Source organism: Uloborus diversus, chromosome 2 (genome assembly GCF_026930045.1).
Source record: "Uloborus diversus isolate 005 chromosome 2, Udiv.v.3.1, whole genome shotgun sequence".
NCBI lineage: Eukaryota > Metazoa > Arthropoda > Arachnida > Araneae > Uloboridae > Uloborus > Uloborus diversus.
The window spans coordinates 157,253,790-157,278,992 of record NC_072732.1 but is presented as its reverse complement, the minus strand read 5'-3'; the positions used below and the strand labels follow the sequence as shown (position 1 = coordinate 157,278,992).

The 25,203-nt window shown below is 33.1% G+C and overlaps 1 protein-coding gene across 1 annotated transcript in view; it reads left to right on the top strand.

Moving 5' to 3' along the window:
• LOC129217449 (nose resistant to fluoxetine protein 6-like) overlaps positions 1–25,203 on the top strand; it is a 61,980-nt gene that overhangs the window by 4,756 nt on the left and 32,021 nt on the right. The window contains exons 2-6 of the mRNA XM_054851750.1: positions 9,394–9,623; positions 11,440–11,554; positions 21,709–21,796; positions 23,417–23,517; positions 24,210–24,386. Coding sequence (XP_054707725.1) covers positions 9,394–9,623; positions 11,440–11,554; positions 21,709–21,796; positions 23,417–23,517; positions 24,210–24,386 — 711 coding nt within the window. The remainder of the gene's footprint in view (positions 1–9,393; positions 9,624–11,439; positions 11,555–21,708; positions 21,797–23,416; positions 23,518–24,209; positions 24,387–25,203) is intronic.

The following is a 25,203-nucleotide window of genomic DNA, read 5'->3' as shown; positions in this document are numbered from 1 at the left end:
CGGAACTTCTTGTTAAAAAATGCATGAGGGTTTTAAAGTGAAAAATAAAGATTTTTAACAGAAATATGCCTTTAGCTTGGGTTACCGTTATTTTCATAGGTCAAGTTCGGGCACTTTTTTATGAGAAGGGGTGTGGGTTGGTATCAATATAATATTTTGCCGATTAAGTTTTGCTAGAAAATATCAGAATATTTTTAGATTTCGTACAGTTTTAAATCATTTTTGAATAAGTGCGTTTATATTTTGGTTAAAATATCGTAACTCATATTAAAAACAAATAAAATTTCAACAATAGAATATTTCAATAAAAATCTATTTGCAACTTTTTGTGATAACCGCAAATAGTTATACATTTGCACTGAAACAAACTTGGACGACAGCTCATTTTTCTCTTCGGAACAATTCTTTATAAACCCGAAACATTTGAGCTTTATAATATCGTTCTTTTGTTATAATTTTTTTTAAATATTGGTTTCAAGGGGAGGGGGCGAGGGTGTATAAGTTCTCTATTTTTTTTCCTTAATAGATGTTTTCGAGAGGAAAAAATCTTGTTTTTAACACAAACTATAGAAAGCTTCAATAATGATCTTTTGGCACATTTTATTCGTTTTTGACTAATGTAAAATATCCTTTTCTTGACTGCTATGTCGAAAGTTCTTAAATTTTTTTTCAAGGAAAGATTTTTTCTAAAACACGAAAATTTAAACGCTGGTCAATCATATTATAACGAAATATTGAATTTTAGTAAGCAACTATTTTATTTCAAGGAAAAAAAAGTGAGTGTTAAATAGGAGAACTATAAAGCAGAGATTTGAATACTCTCCGACAAATAAAATTCTTGAAGCAAAAAGTTTCCTCATCGAACGGAAGTTCGAATCTTGCTTTGATTTCAGAACGGTGCAATTTGCATAAAATCGTAATCCCATGATTTTTATCTTTTGCTCAAGTTCCCGATTCTGATGAATTATTGCTTTATTTTCAGTTTTAATAACTAGTTTGTATTTTATTACTATCGTAAAGCTTACAGTTATGAGTTTAAGAAGTTATTTTTTCAAAAAACTATGTCTATGCCACTGTTAAAACTTAATCTCATTAGGCGTTTAAAGGCATATTTTTAATAATGTGTTGCTTACTTCAGTATCTTTTTAGCAATCAATTTACAAGATATTAAAATTATTAAGCTTCAGTTTATTATACTTGCTGATGACAAATGTAACAATTTCTTTTTTTTTACGTCGTACGCTTAAAACTAAGTTTTAATTAAGAAAAAATAAGGTCAAAAGCACAAATTGCAGATTACTGAAGATTTCTGCAGATTACTGCAGTAATTTGCAATTTGTGCTTTTTTGACGTTGTTTTTTCTTACTTTACTGTTCAGAACAAAGGCATTTATTTATCTTAAGTTTTAATTGTAGCTTCTCAGATAAATTTTTCTTAAATAATTCTAGCCAAAAAGGCTTAGCAAAAAATATATGCGTGAGTTTTTGATAGTATGATAGTAGGGTGTCATACTCAGAATTCAAAGGGGGAAAAAATTATTTTTCAGATTACAATGACAACGTTTGTTTTTAATATCTAACTCAAGCAGACTCTACATTAAAAATGGATTTTTGTGCAAATTTGTTTTTTTAGGAAAAGAATCTAGATGAATTTAAACAGCAAAACTTAATCTAAATACAAAATTTCCAGATTACTAATCCCCCATCATTTAAGATTTATACAAAATATCAAAAAGTTATACGCTGTAAAAGATCTTTATGATTTATTTACTGGTAGGTATCGGCCATAAAATCTTTGTCTTTAATTCTGCATCCTAATCACAATTTGTTTTTCCATAGATTTACCTCGTATTGCCTATTTAAAACGAGCTGATGTGTGCGTCACATGACTTCCTTTTACTCCAATTTAATGTCATTTTCTCATTATTGGCAGTTTTAATGTGATTCAGTAGTTTACTCTCTAAATATCACCAACAGTGGCCAAATTGAAACCAGATTATAAGAAAAAAAACAAATAAAAAATCGCCAAGTTGGCGACAAAAATAATTATAATAATAAATAAAAAATAAAAGAAGCCACAGCTATGGCATATTAATAGGAGATCAAAATGATAACTCCCCAAAAAAATGAAATGAAAGTGGGATTTTCAAGCTGACCCCCTTAGATTTTCTAAAATTTGATACAGGGATAGCATTTGGAAACATTAGTTAAAATTCAAGTGCTTTTAAGACAAATACTTTGATTGGAGGAAATAACAGAAAAACAAATTTAGATGATAGAAATATCTTTTAAATGCATGTAGCTATTCTGTAACTTCTTTTTTTTTTTTTTTTAGTTTTAAGACAAACTTTAACATGAAGAATTACATGATATAGAAGTACGGTTCTTATTTTTTAAGGTTATTTAAATCGACCTTTCATCTGGAATATTTCTGAAATTGCTTTATTTATACATATTAGGGTGGTCCTTATTTTTGAAGTTGCAGATATTTTACGCGACGCCCCCCCCCCCCCCCAATGTGTTCCATTGTACAAATAAATGATTCTTGCAAAATTTAAAATCAATCCATGAATATTAACACGTGCCCCTAGGACCCCCTTCTTTGAGCTTCGAAGATAAAATTGCGGATTTTCTCATTTTTATGGAAAAACTTTTTTTTAAGGTTTTATATTTAAAGTAATTTTGAACCTCAATAGGTGCTGCTACTTCCAGACCGACCATTCTCTCACTTTCATTCTGTAAAATTTAACATGTTACAGAGAATAAAATGTACACCAATGGACTTGGGTCAAGCATACCGCTCTTCTGCGCTTGTTTCAACCAAGCAGCAGAGGAACGTTTCTTCCCATCAAGATGTACACAAGGGATTCCATAGACCATTAATGAATGGCTTAGGCCATTAATGAACTATCTTTGACAACAACAAATTGCCTCCTCCAGGCTTTGGAGGTGTTGATTTACAAAATTCCCTGTGTATGTAATAGGTGTGGCAAATAGAGTCGCAAGGTTTCAATGCTATACATATAAGTAAATGCAATTATATTTTTAATTCGCTGTTTTTTAGTTATAAACATACTTAAATGCTTATGCAATTTTTAATTTTTAAAATATAAATTTCGAAAAATCCTTGATTACTCCTAACATAAAAATAGACTACTGTATTTTCCATACCTAAAATATAAATTTTAAAAAAATATCCAGATCGGAACAATGTAGAAATCTATACTTTAAATTAATTTTCTTCTATTTCAGTGCATAGTCCTTTATTATCATCAAATTCTTGCGATTCACAAGATTTAGAAAAAGAAATGGGTATCTATCCTAACCTGTTGAACTTTTGTTTTCTACAGCAGGTCTACTACAATGCGAAAAAGCTTGACAACCACTGATATCTGCTCGCCTTTCATCACTGTTAGACAAATGCCATATTAGGGATAAAGATATTGTTCATTTATTTACAGCCTATGTAGATGCAGTAAATTTAAATCCAAATGACCTAGTGATCAATCGTACATTCCTTAAGAGAGCAAAAGAAAATCTTTGAGAGGTAAAATTAAATTTCATGAATTTAGATTTTGTAGTTATTCATTGGGATACAAAGCTACATCCAGATGTAACTGGAAAAGGAACGCCGACTGGGATACCGTGATAGCTTCAGGTCCTAATATTGAACAGCTACTCGGAATTCCTTAGATATTTCTTCAGTTGTATATGATATCTTAGATGATAGTTCTTGATTGCTAACTGTTCTAGCGTAGTGTTTGATACAACGACTTGCAATACCGACTGTATAAATTGTGCATGCAATTTTTTAGAGCAAAAACTGAACGGTGATATATTACATTTGGATTGCCATCATCATGCACTTGAAATCGTGATGCAGAGTGTGTCTTTAAAAAAGTTCTTGCCTTTCTTAGTTCTAGATCAGATATTCAATTATTCAAACGCTTCAAAATTTTGTGAAAAGATCTCCATCATTCAGAACTTCTCACATTTCAATCAAGTACACATACCACTTAAATTCTAAAAGACGAAGTGGATGACATATTATTGTTCGTAAAAAACGGAATTGAGAAAGATACAGAGAATTCTCATAACTTGTAATAATATTTCCAGGTAAATTTCCTCCTACAGGGATTTGTTTTCGGCAACCTGGAGCTTATCCCTGAGCCACATGGGTGGCAAAAGGAATTTTTGTTTGAAAATTTTTATATTTAGGAAACAATTTAAATTGACCTTACATGAAAAGAAAGCCCTTCAATGCTGTTTCACAAAGCTGTTTTACAATTAAATGCTGTATGAAGATATGGTTTTTCGCAGCACCCCAATCGAGGCTCTTTTGAATAATATAATATGTCTGAAAAACTAACAGCGTACAAAATGACGACAAACATTCAGCAGAAGCAGTGATTGGAAAATTCATAAATCACTTATTGTATTTAGGGGATAAACAAGTGACTTTGTCCGTATTGGATGAAGGAATTAATTTTGAAGATAGGACAAGATTAGTCCAGAACATGCTTGTGATAAAGGAAGACGTGTCTGATGACTGTTTTACAAATTTCAGATAACAGTAGATGATTTGGAATACTTTCTTAGCAAAGATCTTCCTCTTTATAGAATCAATTACTTGTCAATAAAACTGATAAGTTACAAATACTAAAAGATTTTTTTCTATTTGACCCTGATTTACGGCAAAATGAAGGAAGCTATTTAAAGGGAAGAGAGATTGTTAAAATACTGAAAATTGTGAATGATACAACTGAAAGAGGAGCACAATATATTAATCGAAGAATTTTCACAACTAATTTACCAAATATGAGTCACAAAGCAATTTATTTTACAGACCGTCCAAGACTATCGGAAAAAAATACACACTATCGAGATACATTGAGAAAAGCGTACGATTAAGGAAAGTTTCTAAAGCATTATTTCATTCTTATTCAACGTAAAATCTTTAGATGATATAAAGTATTTAAAAAGATTAATTTTAGTGCTACCTCACTGTAAAAATATTTTGCAAACCTAGGAGAAACGATGTACTGGGTCTGAAGTAAAAACTCGGAAGACTTTTGAGAAAATTATCAAAAGTGTTAAAGTTCAATGGCCTATAGGCACGTGTTATTATTGACCGATCGAGTTCAAATTTTGCACACGTTACTTTTTATTATAGTGTCACAAAACTAGGGGGCGTCACTTGAATTCCGAAAAGAAATTTTTTTCCCATATAAATAGGGACCACCCTAATGTACTATATATATATATATATATTAGTACATACCGTTATGTTCCTTACTTGTGCTGAGCTGTATTAGAAAAAAACTAGGGGATTAGATATTCTTTCAACTTCAGTTCTACTCTATACGACCAAAAATCTAATACGTGCACCATTTAAATATCAGGTACTTGTGTTCAAATTTGTCACACTCACTTTGATACTGGAGCATTAGAATCATGACAAGTTATTCAATGCAATCTTTATACATAAAGGGCTACTTCTGTCCGGATGTCCAAGGTAAACTTCCAAACTACTGAACTGATTTTAACCATTTTTTCACCATAGATAGCTACATTATCAGGGAGCAACTTAGGCTATAATTTATTAATTAAAAACTTAGTTTAAAAAAGTTATGTTGGAAAACAATAAATTTCATGTAATTTCCCCATGTTATGATTAAATATAGAGTAAAGAAATATACATAGAGGCCCCGTCTATGGTAAAAATTAGATGAAATTGAAGCCGAAATTATGTGATATAGCGGTGCAATGATGAGCGAAGTTATGATAACGTGATCGCTTCGCTAGTATAGTTATCACCACTCTCGCAAAGAGAGCGTATAAAGTAGCTGGCGGTTTGGTTTGCATTTTATTTCATGTTTTAATGCAATTTCAAAAACGTGCTTCATAAACTTGCAACAATATCTAAGTTTAAATTAACAACCAATTGAGATTCCGTAATGAAATGTTTTGAATCAAGATGTATCCTAGAATACTTAGCACGAAGCTAAGGATCTTGGGATACAGCGGAGCAACTTTCGGCTTCAATTTCTTAGTACAGCAGGGCCTCTCTATGTAATTTCTTTACTCTATGTGATTAAATATAAAACCCATTGTTACAAAAATTCGTTGCTTAACAACAGCAATATTAAAAGTAATCATAATAAAAATTTTGAATCAAAGCTTCTCCTGTGTAAACATGAGTTTAAAGTCATTTAAGCATTTTGGAAACTCTCCGTTTTGCACCCTTAAAGAAGCACAGTAGAGAGCTTTTTTTTTCTTTTGTGTGTGTGTAATATTTAATCAAATAAAGCGCACGGTTTTTTTTTTTTTTTGTGATCTTTGTTTTTGTTAGTTCATATCTTAGAAATTCAAATTTTTATATGCTTAAATTCGTTCTTTCGTTTCTAAATGAATATTCGTTGGTTTTTTATACTTATTGCTGTTTTACTTTTATGGGTAAGGAAAAAGCTCGATTTTTAACCACGTCAAAGCGGTGTGTTTTGAGTTCTTTCAGTTAAAACAGAAAACGAAAGAAAGTAGCTATTGTTTCTTACTTATTACTGACCCAGGCAACGCCGGGTATTTTTTCTAGTATACAATGAATATATATATATATATATATATATATATAATATATATATATATAATATATATAATATATATATATATAATATATATTATATATATATATATATATATATATATATATATATATATATGTAATTTTTCATGTTAAGACAAACATGATTGCTGAGAATTGAGCCGTTTAAATTTTATCGCAATCCTTGTATCCTCTCTGTTGCAAAGAAAACTGCTTGGATAATAAAATACTATATTTTAAATTATATTGTTTTCGAGTATTTTACTAGTTCGCAATAAATTACAGCTATTTCATGGATTATTCAAAATTTTCATGAAGTTTTTTTAATGTTTTACAACTTGCGGGCTATATCAATCTAGCTTTTATTTAATGACTTATTTTCCTAAATCGCGGATTATTTTACGTTTTATGGGATAATTTTAATCGTTGGGTGATTTATCTTTCTTTTGATGGAACTCTTTTTCTTGCTTAATACCTAGTTTTGTTTAAAAGTTCACTAAAAAGACAAAATAACGTATTTTATGACCGAAGCAAAAAAAAGTCTTTAAATATTTTAAATTAGAATGAGTCAGAAGATGTATGCATCACAAATTTGATACAGCGACTGCGTATGCGCGTGGACTTAGCTCATTTCAAATGTCTTGCTTAAATTAATTGTAAAAATTTTGTCTATAAACAAATTACTGCAAAACACGGATATCCACACATATATTTCAATTCATAATGTGTTATGTTTGTGAAAAATGCATTAATTTAGAAAATAAGAAAACCAATAAATAAGTGCTATTTTTGCTTTCAATTATAAAGTTAGATGTATCATATGCGTACAGTTACATATTATGTCACGCAAAATACTTTCATGGTTTAACCCCAGTTTCGTCGACATTTAAAATTTCTTCCCCCTTAAATATATCAAAACTGAAAAACAGGAAGAAAAGAAATTTCGTATCGGCGAGATTGGGAGGGGGGGGGGGGTACTGTATTCTAATCTTATTCATTAATGTTTCTCTGCTTAAATATCAACAAACTGCATAGAATCTTAAAACAGAAAGCCCAATGAGCGAAGTCCGCGCGCATGCGCAGTCACTGTGGCAAATTTGTGATATCCGCGATTTGACGTCTAGTTGCAACATTGGTTCTATTTTATTACTCTTGGTTGAATTTCATTTCCAAAGACAACTTTCAAACAATCGTTAGACCTTAGATCTGTTCTAGCCTTGCATCCTTGCAATCAGAGATTAACAAACCCTATAAGTTGAGAGTAAGTACATATGAATTCAGGGGAAATTAGTGATTTTCAAACTTTAATTACTCCGGCCCATGATGTCCCTGGGGTTTAAAGTTTTGTATATGTCCTCAATGGCTCCCCAAGAATATGTATACAAGAAATCATTACCATAGCCCCCCCCCCCGGGGGGGGGCTGCTGCAGAACTCCGGGAAGGTACGATTTGTGGGGTAAAAGCGAAGGGGGAATGGGTTAAATGGCACAAAAGGCACATCAGTAGGGCACAATTAATGTGTGTGCGAAATTTCAGCTTGATTCCTTTTTTCGTTTGGACTGTAGCCCTGTCAAAGAAAGCGAAAACTTTTTTGAACAGCGATTTTATAGCTTAAATTCCTCCTCCCCCTGATGATCCAGGGGATTGTATTTCAGTTTACGCTTCCACTAAAGATTGAGTGTACCAAAAATCAACTCCGAGTCTTCATGGGACTGAGATACAGAGGGGTGAAAAACCAAGAAAACACCAACTTGTTCTGTCGTGCAAACTATTCTTGGTCGCTTCTATTTTCTTTTGTCTTTGGCGGTGGGTTTGCTTTTGTCGGCTGCTGACGTTTGGTTTTCTTGGCGGCGGGACGCCTCCGCGTCCCGTGATATTGTGATGGATCCCCAAATCTGTTGTAGAAATCACAGATCAGTGTATATAACTGATTTGTATTTCATTAGGTGTGTAAGAACACAACCCAGTCAACAGGTAGAACCTTGCACATGCAAGTCACAAATCCTCGCATTTTTTCTGATGGTTCTGAATTGTAGTTGTAGTATCGGTGTGTCGTTTTATTTTTCACACTTTAGTACGAAGTTTTCCGCGGTTTTTAGAATCTTTTATTTGTTCCGTTTCAACATTCATACAGCAGTTGTATGAATGTTGGTTCTGAACGTAAAATATCATTGCAACTTTCGTATGCTCTTTTTTAATTATTTTTTGAGAGTTGTGCATCGTACAGGATTTCCGAAAAGTCTTGGACACATTTTGAAATTTATAGAAAAGCAACTATTTGTCTTCGGAATATGCGGTTTACGCCATAATACACAGGTTCAAGAATTTTTATGACATCGTCAAAAAATTTAAAAGAAGGGGAAAAGCGTAATTATAAGTAATCGCTGTAATAGTCACAGGGAGAAAAACAAACATAATGTGAGGTGTTTAAATCTTTTATTAACCTTAAAGTGATACCTTTCATTACCAGAATTCAATGTGTGCACCGTATGTTGCTCGAACAATGTCTAAACGGTACTCAAGTTCATCCCATATCCACAAATGGTACACATTGAACTCTGGTACGTTTCTTTTTCTTATTATGACGGCACAGCGATTGCTTTCTTTTTCTTTCTTTTTTTTTCAATGTCATAAAATGTTCATGAACCTGAAAATTTCTTCGATGTATTACGGCGCAAACCATATTTATACGACAATTTGTTGCTTTGATATGAATTTTTAAAAAGTGTCAGGACTTCTAATATACCCTGTACTACATCATGTCTTCAAATGTATGACACATTTTCTTTTTAGTGGCTGACGCTAGCGGCAAATTTCCAAGTGGTATTTTGGAAGGCACAGTCATGGACTTCGGAGCATTTGATCAATGCCTACGCATCCGGGTCAATGACTCGCAAGGACAAGAATCCTTCCGAGGACAATATTGTATGGTTGGATATCAGTCTCCTTTACTGTATCCGGTAAACGAAAAGACTGCACAAGGAAGCAGTTATTTAGATGCCCATGGAACTCCCCCTGAATGGGTAAGTGTGCAAGAAGATTGAGGAGCGAGGATTTGCGGCAAAATACAATAAAATATAATATATCAAAAAACCCAACTCAGCAAAATGAATATTTTTGTTGAATCAGTCTTGAAGCACGAATGTTTCATCTCATACACTTCGATAACATAACTTGATCTCGAATTGATCTGAAAATAATTTAAAATTGTTTTTTAATTTTTGAGAACTAAATATGATAAATTTTATTCATTGAAAATTATATAAAATCTATATAAGGGTGTCATGCCGCTCCCCTCCCCCTAAATCGTCGAAAATATTATCTGTCCACATTGTGTTCAAACAGTTTATGAATGAAATATAAATGATTTCTGTAATATTTTCAATGCATTACTTTAAAGTAAATGTTTTCAATATCACTTTTTTTATTGCTAATGAAATTGGTTAATAACGTTAATGCTCTACTGTGGTAATGTTCGTATAGAGCAACTGGTTGCATCGGTCGAATAATTTGATGCCAGTGCTTATTATTGCGAGTATCCACTGAAGCCCAAAACTGTTACTTCATTTATGAGGGGTGGGGGGGGGGGGGGTCATTCTTCAGCATTTCAGCAAGAACCTCCCCTTCCCCTAAAATGGTAGTCTGCATCCGCCTCTGAACTTATTTATATGGTCTGCTGTTCAGCTGTTCTCATCTTTTTTATTAATATTTTTAACAAACAGATTGTTTGAACTGAGAACAAATCTGTACGTCTTATGCAAAAGGTCTTTCATTTTCCTTTTTTGAAATGACTGTTTATCGGAGGTGGGGAGATAATTGTTTTTTAATTCAAAATTGCTTTAAAAATTTCTTTGTCTCCTATTTATTCTTGAAGTGAAATTTAAATGGCAGGTAAAGTTTTTGCAGACGAACCATTTTCAAAGCAGAAAACGCAGCTTGCTTTGCCATAATTTCTTACGCAGGAAAACCACTGATTATTAACTTTTAAGTAATGTAACTATTAAGTAGGAAAATGTCTAATGTTTCTTTTTAAGTTGCGAAGGAAAATATTGCAGATTTCGTGCATAATAAACGAGGATATTTTTAGTAAAAAAATTAAGTTTTTTATGTGCGTGACAATTCCATTAAATTTGTCTCGAAATGTTTAAAATTTTTATTTATAATTGTAGAGAATTTAGTTATTTACTTGAACAAAAATTAAGAAGATTCAGGGGAGGAATTTTACTTAGACGGTAAGATTTGAACTAACTCATCAGTGATGAAATAAGACTTCGAAGGATTGGATCTCTTTAATAAAGTAGCAGCTACTTTAAAAAAAGTATGAGACGTAACCAAAAGCTGAGGAACTGACACATCTCAATCTTTATTTAACCATTTTAACAATTCAATTCGCATCCAAGTTAAGAAAAAAAATATCCTTCGGCAATTTATCAATCTCACAATTGTCATAAATTTACCGCACGTATTTTCTTATTTAATATCGCTTAGTCCGTTTAGATTCTTAGGATTATTGGCAGTAAACATAATCAATCTTCACTATTTTTTTTGTAGACGTAACTAATTTGTGATACTTGCTTTTCGGAAAGAGAAGTTACAAATATTTTCATAGCTGGATATTGTTTTACCTGTTATTTTCATTACGAGGTTATAGTCACGTGTGTGATAGTTAGATAATAGTTTCACGGTTAAATAGCAGTCCCATTTCATTAACTTTCGTACTAAGTTGAAAAATTCCTTTAGTATGCGTTTCTATCTACTGTTACTGTTTTAAAATAATATTTCGCGCTCTCTCTCTCTCTCTCTTTCATTAATGTTTAACGTCACTATTTAAATTTCTAGGCAAACGAAGTGCTGGAAAAAGGTGCTGGATACTTAAAACGAGTAGCATTTTGGTTTGGTACTTGCATTCCTTCTACTTGCTCTGAGGAGGATGTGCAAAAGATATGCCAAGTGGGTACGTTGTAAATGAATCCTTCTTTTGCTCTTGAAAAATTTGTTTCCAAAATGTGACATAGCTCATTAAAATGCATCAAAAAAGCTGAAATATACGAGGCACGTTTTAAAGTAAGGTCCATTTTGAAAAAAAAAAAGAACGAGTACAGATAGAGCAAAGAAATGCATTGCACAAAAATCTACCACCCTTGCGCTATTTTTCGACATTGCTTTCGTGATTTTCCAAGCATTTGTCATAGCGCGGTAAGGGTTTTTGTGCATCTATTCGTTGAAAGTTGCCGCCTGTGGAGTCAACCATGGGTAACATGTTCTCTGAACTCATTATTGTTGATGTGCCACAGACCGCCAAGGAAAAATTTTAGATGCTGAAACAAATGAAAGTTGCTGCGAGCGAGGTGGAGGCAGCCCAAAGGATATTTCAAAAACGCCCCAGCCAAAATCCTGTAAGAATCCTCATGAATGACTACACAGGCGGCAACTTTGTACGAATAGGTATACAAAACCTGTACCACGCTATGACAAATGCTTGGAAAGTCACGGGAGCAATGTCGAAAAATAGCGTAAAGGTGGTAGATTTTTGTGCAATAAATTTCGTTGCTCTATCTGAACTGTTCTTTTTTTATTTCCAAACGGACCTTACTTTTAAAACTTGCCTCATACTTCAAAAGTTGAAATAAATTTTCAGCTCGTCTAAACATCAATTTGAATGATTAATTTCATTTGGCTGCTGCTGTTTTTAACCCCCAACGCAATAAAAGAGGGTTTTTCGTTTGGCGGGCAAGGGAATGTGGGGGAAAATGAAGTAGCCTCAACCAACCTCATTCGTTCTTTTTCACTCCAACTCCATACTGTGCCGCCATTCATTTTGACCTGAAACGAACCGCGCCTAATTATTTGAACTAGTGTTCGCCCTGTGGTCGAAATTCGACCATATTCATAAATGAATATTTGAGAAAACTTGTATGAATTTAACTATTTCCAACATTTTTATCTCTACTCTTACTCATGTTTACTGCGGCATATCTGGAAGCATACAATTTTTATATGTACACACAATACCAAACAGTAGTAATTTATTTCAATTTTCCTTTTTGTCTCTTAATCTCAAAATAAATGGATGAAAGGGGATATTTGGGTGATGGGGTCGTTTCCGAAATTAAAAAAAAAATAATTTTTTCTGAAAGAGCATGCTTAAAAACTAAGTATTTAACCATTTTTTTTAAATAATTTGAAGAAATCAAATATTTTTTAACAATTATTTTAATTGGTGCGCGGATTGAAATTCATTTTTTACGCTTCTTCAATTTGACATCAAAAGCGATGAAATGTCATTCACTGATGTCATTAGCGCACAGAGCAAATTGTCATAACCTGAAAACGCGGTTGACAACAAAGCGTAATCATTTGGCGCGGCAATGGAGTAGCACGTCAAAGTACATCACCTGTAACGTCACAAAGACCACGCTTTATTTCCGAAATCGGACAGTTACGAAAATTAATAAAAAATAATTGTTGAGAAAATAAATCTTTTTCTGGCTCCACGGTTTTTTTTTTTTTTTTTTTTTTTTTGAGCAATCATGATTGCTTATTGTTCTCACTTGACCGTCCTTGGCGTTGATGTTCCTTTTTCAGCTTGGACCAGGGGCCTCTGCAGCACCATCACCCACCGGCCTCTGCAGGCGCTTCGGAATCCGCTTTTTCTGGTCGGAGGCGTGCATGTCCTGCACACACACATGCTCACACACATACACACTCACATATACACACACGCCTACGTGCATACACTCAGGTCTACGCACACACACACAAACCTACACATGCATGCACGCGCGCCTACGCACACACACAACTGTGCACACATAACCGCCCAGGAGGAGGGGCCAGCTTGGGGGGACAGGAGCCGTTTCTAGAAACAATAACTCCAATGAGTAAGCCCTGTCGCAACTCGTGATTGCGAAATACATAATTTGAATTCAAAATCTCAGAATTCAAATTATTATTTTTTCTTTTTGCTTATTCTATCAATTTTAGTGACTAAAAGTAGTTTTTTTGACTGAAAGAAACAATCCCATAGAGAAATTGGTGTGGCCGTCAAATTCTTCGTTTGAATAATTTTATTTTGGACACCATGTTGCTTTGTGCTAACCCTATGCAAATAGAAGTTTCCCAACTCTTTGTTTACGTATGCAAAGGAAAAACTTTTTCGCGCTGGCAATGGAAACAAAAAATTTGGCGCAATGGATAAAAATCGACAATTATCCAATTTTCGAAATCTTCCCGTATAAAATGAAGCATCAAAACTCAGTTTATACGTAAAACTTCTGCGTAAACAATATTACGTATAAAATGTCTACTATTATTGAGTAAGTTGCTTTGAGGTCGTCATTAGAAATATAAATTTCCAAGTATCAAATGAACGAACTCGACTCGTGGCAACATACAACTGTCCATTCGAAAACACGTCGCAATAATAGTACGATTTAAAAAAAAGTCGTCTTATAGTGATTTGTTTATAGTTAAGGGTGGTGCATAACTGATGTCATACTTTTCAACATTTTTGACCCTCTGCTCCTTTCTCAAAGTTTTACCCTTCACCATACCACCTCTTCCCTTTGTCACATGTCACGCTGTTTTTCATAAACGTTCCTTTAAAAAAAATACTTGTTGTCACATTTTCCCCATTGTATGTCCCTCTTGTTATTTCGTTCCTCTCCCTTGTCACGAACTGTTTCAATTTTTCAAACCCCACCTTAAAGCGGGACTTCATTCGTGGACAGCCCCTCTATTGTGATAACCGTATGCAATAATATATTTCCCTACTCTTTGCTTACGTACGCATAGAAAAAACATTTTTCGCTCTGCAATTGGTGCCAAAAATGTGACGCCAATAGATGAAGAGTGGAAATTACCCAATTATCGAAACCTCCCCGAATGAAATGATGCTGCAAAAATCAGATTATACATGAAACTTCTGCATGAACAATATTTCTTTTAAACCGTTTAAAATTATTGAGTAAGTTGCCTTGACCTCTGCCGGTAGAAATATAAAATTTCAAACAGTCAAATGAACAAATCCCACTTCCTACATTAAAAGTTGTCCATTCAAAAACACTGGACATCGCAATATTAGTGCAATTTTTTTTTAAAAATTGTCTTTGTGATTTGTTTATCGTTTAGGGGATGACAGACTAATACAGTTTCAAAAATTTTTGCTCCGTCTCTCCTTTGTCACAAAGTTTCACACTTCACCGTACTCCCTCTTACCTTTACCTCTTAACTTTGCGCGTCGCCCTTACAACGACACTGTTTAATATAAACGTTCTTATCCCCTTGTCACGAACTGTTACACTTTAATGAACAACACCTTAAAGAGTGACTTCATTCGCAATCAGCTCCTTGCAAACAGACATTTTTACTCTTCTTTTTTTTACGAATCCAAAAGAAATATTTTGCTCGCTGGCATTAATGCCAAAAATTTCTCACCAATGGACAAAATTCGCCAATTTCACAATTATGGAAGTCTTCCTGAATGAAATGATACCGCAAAACTCCTTTAATACGTAAAACTTCTGCACAAACAATATTCTTTGTAAAAGTAAGCATGACCTTTGCAGTTAGAAATATAAAATTTTCTTCGGTTAAATAAACCAAGGCTTCACTCGACGCGTGTCTTATCAGGCTCAGTCATTTCTCAAAAGATCAAAGGCGCCGCCTTGCCCGTAAGATGGCGCTGTAGTATAACCGGGGAAATCATTTGCTTACATTAGTTACCGTATTATTTCTGCTGTAAAAAGTGATGTTTTTTCAATCGTTAACGTAAAATTTCATTGATATGGTTAACCGATGTGAAGTAGTGTAGTACAGGGTGAATTGATGCCCGAACGGCGTACCAGGTCTGTTTTTCAAGGAAAATAAATTCCCTTTTCAGGTAAAGCTGATCCCAACACAGTATTCAACCATTTCTCATTGGCGTTCACTTCTGGTAAAATGCATCCCTGAAGCACAGGGAACTCCAAAGCATTTTGAGCCTTGGTCTCACTTTTAGTAAGTCGGCCCCAGAGATTACGTATACATTTTTTGAGACATTTAATGTGAGTTGATATCGAGAAGGGTTCGAACATTACTCTTCCTTTAAATTAAAAAAAAAAAAAAACGTCTGAGAAGGAAACCTTGTTGTTTATAAATTATATAGTATTTTACTGCATATTTAAAGGAGGTATTTAATGGCGCAATCGTCAAGATTTCGACAATAATTGTCTTATTTTCACAATATCGGTAAGTCTGTAATACATATTAGCTCTTTTGATATTTAGTAACAGGTACGTCGCTCAGCTTGGTGAATTTTCTCTTTACCTTTACTTAGCGAAAACTGAAAAAATTGCACTTACATCATCGTCGGCGAAAATTAAAAAATAAGGCTTACATTGTCGCATGTTTGCTTCTTTTTCTAATTTTACAAAGTTTACACACTTTCAATTTTTACTTATGACAAGGTTAATTTATTCTGCTGATTATGTCACATAATGGAGAATTGAAATTGATTTAGCGAAATATTCTAACGAGATTTCTCATATTATTTTAACATCTCTATTTTATTTGGCGAATTATTTTACTTTGTTTTGATTAAAAATCCGCGAAAAAAAATAGCATACTACTTCGAAAAATAAATTCGATGATCGAAAGCATTTAAAATTATATTACATATAATTTTATTACCATTTATTTATTAAAAGTTTCAATAATCCTCTCAGTAAATGAAACTACCCACGAAACGACACTAAAAGTTTCAGTAAAATATAAAAAAAATATGCTGAACAAACTATATTTGACAACTATAAAAGCTTCATTTTATTGAAACCAAAAAACCGAATACGGGGACAACAAATAAAATGAAAAAATAATCGCCAAGAGTTGAAATGCATCGTGACGCACATATATGAAATTCTTTGGCGTCACAAAATTTGATAACATTATATTTCTTGCCATTTAATATTCACATTAAAATCATGGGGGAATTATCGAGTCGCGGAACATGTGAAATTGGCGAAAAATTTTTCTATTGCTAAAATTGCTGTCGCCATTGTTTGTTCTTTTGATACTTTGATGGAATTCTTATTGTTTTTTAATTAATTAATACATTTATCTGGCGAATTATTTTACACTTTAATGGATCCTTGGCTGAGTACAGTAACATGGTTGCTTCCTTATACTGTTTAGTTTTGATTTGGTGGATTACGAAATAACTTAATTTAATTTTCCAATTTTTTTTTTTCATTTTAATGTAACCTTTTATGCTATTTAATGGCTTTTTTTTTTAAATTTGATCTTTAACAAATAGTTTAAAAATTTGTGGAACTTTTCTTTTTTTTGTGCAATAATATATTTATGTGGCGAAGTTTCTCCCCTTTAAATTTCCTCACAATGCGTAAACATTGGAATACCGTTTACCTTTTTAACAGGCTTGTTTTTATTTTTTTAACTGTTATTATTATTTTTATTTATTTATTTTTTCAACAAGCAAAAGTTTTGTTCAAAAAAAAGAAGGAATTTTTATTATTATTTTTTTAAAAGGCTGGAATGTATAGGTTTATAAAAATCTTTAAATGAAAAGCTGCCATGTTTTCCTTTTTTGAAATTTTTATTGCCATGTTTTTCCGGGTGAATTCATTATTGTTTCAATGCACTTTTAAATGATTTAAATTTTTTGTTTTTAACATACAACGTACTCCTTTATGATATAAGTTGTAATTTATAATGATCGATACTAACGATCAGTTTTATGGCAAAAATTTTATTTGACATCTTTTCTACCTACTTTTCTTTAGAAAAATTGTATCTCTATGCATTTTTTGTGCATTTTAATAGTTCTTATTGTAAAAAAACAAAAGATATCAAATTGAGGTATTCACCATTTTCAGAATGTTTTTAAAAAATAACTAATTTTGAATTAAACTTCAAAGTATAAGAAAAAACAAGTACTAAAAGCTCTCTGAATGTTTCCATAAATATATTTATCAACTAACAAAAATATCCGGCGTTGCCTGGGTTAGTAATAATTATGAGAAACAATCTCTACTTTCATTTGTTCTGTTTTAACTGATAAATATATTTATCAGTTGTGCTTGATGAAGCATATGTAATTAATTTTTGCATATTAAAACCAAAAAAATACTTTTTCTTGATACAAATTATTAAGCATAGTTCATACGTTTAATAGACAGTATAGTTTCGTCCATAAGATGTAATGTTTAATTATATAATATTACGCGTTATTTCATTCAGAGCCAAATTTCCAATGGTTGTTTTTTATTAATTGGAAGCAGAAATTACGGTATAACTTTGATATAACCCCCCAAAAATTACGCGCCAAATCTGGCACTCCCTACGGACTTTTTAGGGTTGCTGTTTCTTATTTAGGTGTTGCCAATTTTAGGATTTTTCAGCTTTTAGGTTTTTGCTGTTGCCAAATTCAGTATTTTCTTGTGTTTTATACCAGGTATTTTGCTTGGCGAGAAAAAAGAGTCGCCAAATTTCCGATTTGGGGGGTATATCAAAGTAGTTCCATTACAACCCCCTCCCCCCCCCCCCAAAAAAGAAAAAATAACAGTATTTCCAAAACATTTATTTACATACGTTTTCGAACAGAAAACTTCTTTTTAAGCTCGTTTGAAATAGTTATTCAATGTATAAATTGCAATAAATGCTCACTCCTATTTATATTTATTGAAGGTTTGCAGTTACATTACTCAAATAATTTTGAAGATGCTTATTGCGAAAAGTGGGAATAATTAATCACAACATTTTTTCATACACGGAATTTACATTGATTTGTCTTCCTCAGCTTATATTCATCTGATTTTGTTTTCAAATTTAATTTTTCTTGAAAACAAAGTTTCATATTTTTTCACTTTTTGCCTAAAATATCTTTTCAAACACTTTTCCTCAGGAAGAAAAAAACCGCTTTTAAATTAACTCAAATACTTTTGAACTCAATTTTAAATAACTATACTCTTTAAGAATAATCTTATCTGTTGTTTATATAGTTAAAAGTTGCCACAAAATTCACCAGATGTCACTGGAGTCTGACCAGGATTTTTGTTTGATTGGTTTCATACTACAACTTTTATTGAAATGACTGAGCCTGATAAGACGCGCATCAAGTGAAGCCTTGAATAAACGAACTCTATTCGCTGCAACATATAATTGTCCATGCGAAAGCACTGGACGCCGTAATAATACGCCAATTTTATGGAAAGTTTCACCATGAGATCTGTTTGTGATACGCAACTCCAACGAACTATAGGGAGCACTGCAGTCACTGTCTAATGGCCGACTTAAAAACTAAAACAAACGCATGTGGTAACGAAGAAAATGCTAAAAGTGTTGTGATTTTTGTTCGTATGTATGATATTTTTCGCTTTATTCTTTTTAAATTAATTTTCAAAGTCTTGTGGATATTCTGGCCCACGTAGAAAGAAATGAGAATTCAAGAAGCATTACTAAACGTCAAAGATTAATGCAAACTACGTAGTTCGTAGTTCTAAGCAGCTATTTCCACGATGCTGAATTCGATATTTATCAATTCTTGATAAAACTAAATAATAATTGTGACCTGACAAGAACAACAATTAATGCTAGAAAATTCAATATGACATTACAAATTATTATGGAAAGAAGATGATACTTCTTTGCCTTGCTTGGCTAGCGCTTATTGTTTTGCATTTGTTGCTGAGTTATTTCTCTCGAATTCCCGAATCGGTTAATTTAAAATTTTTCTGTCTCGATTTTTCTAATTTCTGAGTTACGATTTAATTATGTCAAGTTATGCAAATCATCTACAGAATTCTTACGGATATATGGTGGTAGTTTTCTTTTCAGTTGATTGACCATTATTTCTTTTTACTTATCGAATTCTGTAATCTTACTACCATTTTATTCCACTCATGATAAAAATTAAAAATGGTTTAACTAAAAACGCGAAATCTCACCAAGGCTACTTTGCTCGCACAATACTAAAACTATAACCCTAAACAAATTTGGCGAAACCTTTCAGCTGAGAATAAAAGGAATAAAGTAAATTCTTTCTCGGTGAAACATTTTTCATTTTGTTCTACGATAATATATTCAAGAAAATATTTTGCATACCGTCCATTTCAACTAAATGCTGCTGTAAAAGATGGTTAGTTAAATTAAAGATTAAAAAAAACTCATATTCTTACAAATTCATACAAAACAATAAAATTTTTTACCTTGTATAACGTTATCCAAGTTTGTTAATCCAGTTTTCGCTTTCACCATTTTCAATCAACTCATATTTTAGAAGGAAATAAGGAAAACTAACATTATTTTGAGAAGCTCGAGAATACTATTAAGGGACGAATTAATTTCTGTAGCTGAAAGCAAACTAAGACTCATCGATTGCGTTAATAAATACTCAGAACAAACTGCCTGTGTTTACATCAACAGACACACGTGGAACTTAACGTGGCAATGTTTTAGTTTCATCGGCAGTTTTGTAAATCACCGCAAGGTAGCGTATTCGAGCGCTGGAGTTCCGAATGATTGAAAATGCATTTATTATTGGGAGCTGTGTGTGTGTGTGTGTGTGTGTGTTTTTTTTTTTTTTTTTTTTTTCTTCAGATGGTGATTTCATCGAAATTAAAAGTCCTCCCTCACTCCGTAAAATGATTTATTTTAGTATTAAAATCGCGAAAACATAATCAAAATGAAAATATTTTAAATGGCCTTAGTTACCCAAAAAGCCTCAATAATAAAAACAAATGCAAGTATTTCATTTCTTTACGCTCAAGCGAGAAATGGCAACGCATATTATCCAGAAATTTCTTCACGCTGACAATGTCACGCGAAAAATCAAATAAAAATGAATTTTTATTAACTTTTAATTGCTTCTAGCTCATTTTCTAGTCATCTTAGCAACTTGGTCATTTCGCGCGGTAAAACCGGGTAGAACGTTTTTAGAAGCATTTTTCACGAGCTTTCCAACCATACGAAGCACGAAACATTAAAATGCATTTTTCGTGTAGAAAAAACGGTTTAAAAAATGAATGAAAACTTAATGTTTCACGCTTCCAACAATGAATTTCAACAATGGAAAAGAGATAAAATTAAAATTTTTGAGTTTCACTAACTAAAATCGCTTATAATTTTTTTTTCTAGTGGATTTAGGTTATTGGACCTTGGGCGCCCTTACCCTTTTTTCGTTAGGAGTGTTTTTTAAAAACCTTTCCAACCGTATCAAATTCGAAAAAATTGGACCATCCGTTCGCGCAGAAAGAACCATTTAGGACGAAAATGCTTTTTTAGTTAATATCTCCGTTAATTAGCTTTCGATTTCAAAATTTTTTATTGATGACCCTAAGACTCGGCAACAGTTACCGAACAAACAAAGAATGAAGGAAATCGGTTCACAAACAGAGGAGGAATCGGTACCGAAAGGAAACGGCTTGCCTATTAATATATTAAGATTTCTTTCTCAAAAATACCATCAAAAAGCGGTAAAACTCGATGACTTTTTTTTGGGAGAATAATGAACAAAAGAAACAAATTTCTGAAATAAGATACTGAAAAATTGAAGCCTTTTATCATTTCGAATAAGTGTTGGAAATTGATTAAAGTTCATAAAAAAAATTTCAAGGTCATTGTAGAAAAAATGTTAAGCACAAGGACACATTTACTACACAAGATTATCCTTCAAAATTTAAATATGTCAAGTTTTATTTCACTTACATGCAAAAATTTAAGTATGACAACGACGAGATATAATTTGAAAATTTGCCTTATGGATAATATACACCAGCTAAATAGCAAAGATAGCTAATAGTAAAAAAAAAAACAGCTCACGTTTAAACCACAATTTACAAAAATTGCAGATAACGTTTCAGGGGATCTTTCGAATCTAAATTCATCTATCAAAAACAACCCCGAATCTGGAACCTACCCTTTTTTTTTTTCATATTTTTGTTTTACAAAAGTTTTTTATTACAACCATTTGATTTGTTTTCCAGTAAATGGTTTTATTTTAGTGCATATTTTCTGAGTTAAATGTCATGTTGTATATCGTTATGGCGCTCATTATGTAAGCAAGCATTGTGCAATTGGTTTTTTTTTAAATTACGATTGTTTTCTTGTTTTCAGTTTCTAAACCTTTAGGTTTCAAGGTAACAACAAATGGTTGCCAAGTTGAAGAACCTTTCGAATGGCCATCATACGCTTTAGGAGCTGTGTGAGTATTTAAAGCAAGATTTTAAGGTCTCCTTCACACGAGGCAACTTAATTGAATCCACTTTCGAACGGACGGTTGTTAGGAAGCGTAACTAAAGCTCTTAATCTTTGAATAAAGTAGCGACACGTCCACCATTTTGGGGCTAAGCGATGCTTTCCTCCTATGTCCGCTATGGTGAAGTATCAAAGTTTTGCTTCTTGATTGTGGTTTCTTAATAACCAATGTTAATCCACAATCAAGAAGCACCACAATCAAGAAGCAAAACAAGCCATTTCATGATAGCAGAAATAGGAAGAAAACGGCATTTAGCCCCAAGATGGAAGCTTCGTTACTTAAGCTACGATCTAGGGCGGTGTAACTAGGTCGAAAGTGAAAGTATCACCTGGCATTCTTCACATGACAGTCAACTGTGCAGCTACTTTTCTCATCCCCATGAGTAGAATCAACTTTTTAGTTGATTACACTCATCGAGGCATTGCTAAACGTTTGCTCTACATAAATGGTTAAGACAACTCTTTTCAATTTTAACAGCGTTGTGGAGTAGCTGCTAGAATAAATTCAACTTATTCGAAGAAAAGTTGATTCAACTAAGTTACTTCGTGTGAAGGGAGGGGGGACAACGAAAAATACCAGTCAACTGGTTGACGGCAACTTTTTCGAAATGTTGATTCCATTAACCGCCTCGCGTATGGGAGACCTCAAGTTTCTTCCGTTATATAACGAAGATTGAAATATAGCTTAGTTAGTAGTTTCTAATGTGACTACGTATTTACAGACCTAGAACATTCCTCAGGGACTAGCATTCATTCTTAAATGTGACACCATTTTTGGTGAGTGCAATTACCAATTGAGAATTTTCAAGTCTAGTTTCCAACCGAATGTTGGCACCTCGGCTCTCATCATGCGAAGTTTTACTAGAATTTTAATTTAGCCGAGAACATCTAACTCGGTAATTACTCGATGGATTCTGAACACGCCCCACAAGCACATGTCATGGTGGCTGACCATTTTCCTGCATTTTAAAAATACCCCGACTAGAGCCGGATTTGAACCTGTAAACTTGGCCGTAAGACCCCAAATCCTTACTGCTGCATCATACTTTCGGCTTGTGTGCTCACGCAAGAAATGAATGCTAATTAAGGTCTGTCATTACACATATTTCATTGATTACACTTGTCTGCACTCATAATTTGTCCCAATAAAAGATTTTTCGATTTGAAATAAACGAATAGTTTCAACTTTTACTTAATTCTCGTTTCTTTGATAATGTGGAATTCATTTTATGATAGGAGATATACGCCATTGAATTACGTCATTATGCCATATTTCAATCGCGTTTGTATTGAAAACCAGAAAGTTGCAAATATTAGAGCCCCGCATCGGATTCAGCGGCCTATGAGAACCATATTTCAAATTTTTATTCTAGAAAGACAAGTCTGTTCGTCTCCTTTAGAACTAAGAGCTAACAAAAAATATCTGGTGCCATTTTCTAGCTATTCGATCTCAAACTGGTTGGAACTGACTTTTTTCTTCCTGATAGAGAACTTTAATTTTTCGTGAACCAGTGTTATCCATATCTATCTGCCAAACATATATTAACACTCACGTGTATTTTAATAGATGCTTTTTGGGTGTCATCGTTGGAATATGCATCTTGGGTACTCTCTTGGATTTGATGCAGCGTTGGTTTGGAGACGGGAGTTCAACTTCAGAAGATGAATGTAAGTTCATGTCCTGTAAAAATTTACCGTCTCGAAAGTTTATGTACTAGCTTTTCCAATTTACAGAAAATGAAATGTGAACTTTGTCTTCAAATGAAGACCGTTCAGGAATTCGTTTGTAATACCTATTCCACGGTAACCATTAAAGTCAACAAGCGTTTAATCTGTACGGCGGAAGTTCGTGTAGCAGAGAGGAAATTCTAATGAAACTATTTTCCGGACTTGTGCAATCCTTGTGCAAAATTAATCGAGACAAGGCATGAAAATGTACTAACCATGAACGTTTTTTTTTCTTCGTTTAACTTTAGCTTACACTCACACACACACATGTGTTAATAAAGGGATATGTAATTGAGTTTACTGAATCACAAGCTGTATAGAGTTACTTGTAATGAAGAACGAAATAGCTCTTTTTTCTTCTCTGTCTGCAGTCGCTCTTAATACTCCTTTGCATCAAAGCTTAATTTCATAGTTTGAAATCTTGAAAAAGTCCTGGAGATAAAATTTCAAGCATGTTGGAAATAGCTTATGCTGATATGCTTCACACGTACTTAGTAACTTCTATCCATCCTAAGAGAAATATCTGGTGAGGAATGATTGAAAAATGTTTAACGAGTTTTTTCTGCTACTTTTATTTAGAAATCAGAACTAGCATTGAATTCAAGAACTGTTCACGCTTTCTCTTGTTTCAGACGTTCTGCTGCGGGTGACAAAAGCTTTCTCCGTGCTTTCCAATACAGAGAAACTGTTCGGTCAATCTTCTGGTGGCTGCCTGTCCTGCTTCAGTGGCATTCGCTTCCTGTCAGCTACATGGATCATACTCGGGCATCATTATTTCTATACTGATACGTGGAAGTACTTAAAATATCGTAAGTAAATCAAAATTAAAATGTAAATTCTTGAAAATTACAGAAAATTTGGTGTAAAATCTAGCTCAGACTAAGAGGGTGGCTTATAAGCCCTTGAGTACGGTCAAAGTAACCTAAAACTTCGTCTTGGGAATTCAATTTCAAGAAATTTCAGAATCTGAGGGAGAGCTCAAATTTCCAGTTTTGATCTAAATATTGCACTTAAGACCATCTTTCAATTTGTATGGTTGTATTTTAATAACGATCCCTGCCAAACCCAGGCCTTGGCCACGATTTGATTTTATGATATGGGTTAGGAAAGAAGAAAAAAAAACAGTATTTTATAATTCTAGTACGAAGATTTTGAGAATTTTCTCCCCTGCGTAACTAAAATTAGTGTTTCAGAATTGTTTTTAACTGTATAACTTAGTATTTTAAAGCCCGTAGTGGGAAGCAATACAGCTAAGTTAATTGGTAAAACATCACCCATGTGCAGCTGTAGAATGTAGATTGGCGTTACTTAGACAATGTAATAAAAATTCAGATACGGGGCACCAGAAGCGAATCAAGTCACGTGAGTTGCAACAAAATTGAGTTTGGTCAAAAGGACTCTCGAAATTGCAAGTTATGTAATTAAGTGCAAAGGAGACGTTTTTTCTTTTTCTACTTGTTATTAAAGGGGGAGGGGGAAACCAGTTTTGGAGGCAAAATTTTTAGTGTTTTTCATGAATTTTTTTCAACAGGGAAGGAATAATCAGAAATTGTTCAAACTTGAAGGATATTTTATTCATATTTTGAAGTGCACTTTGTAATTTTTTAAGTCATTTCTGCCAGAAAT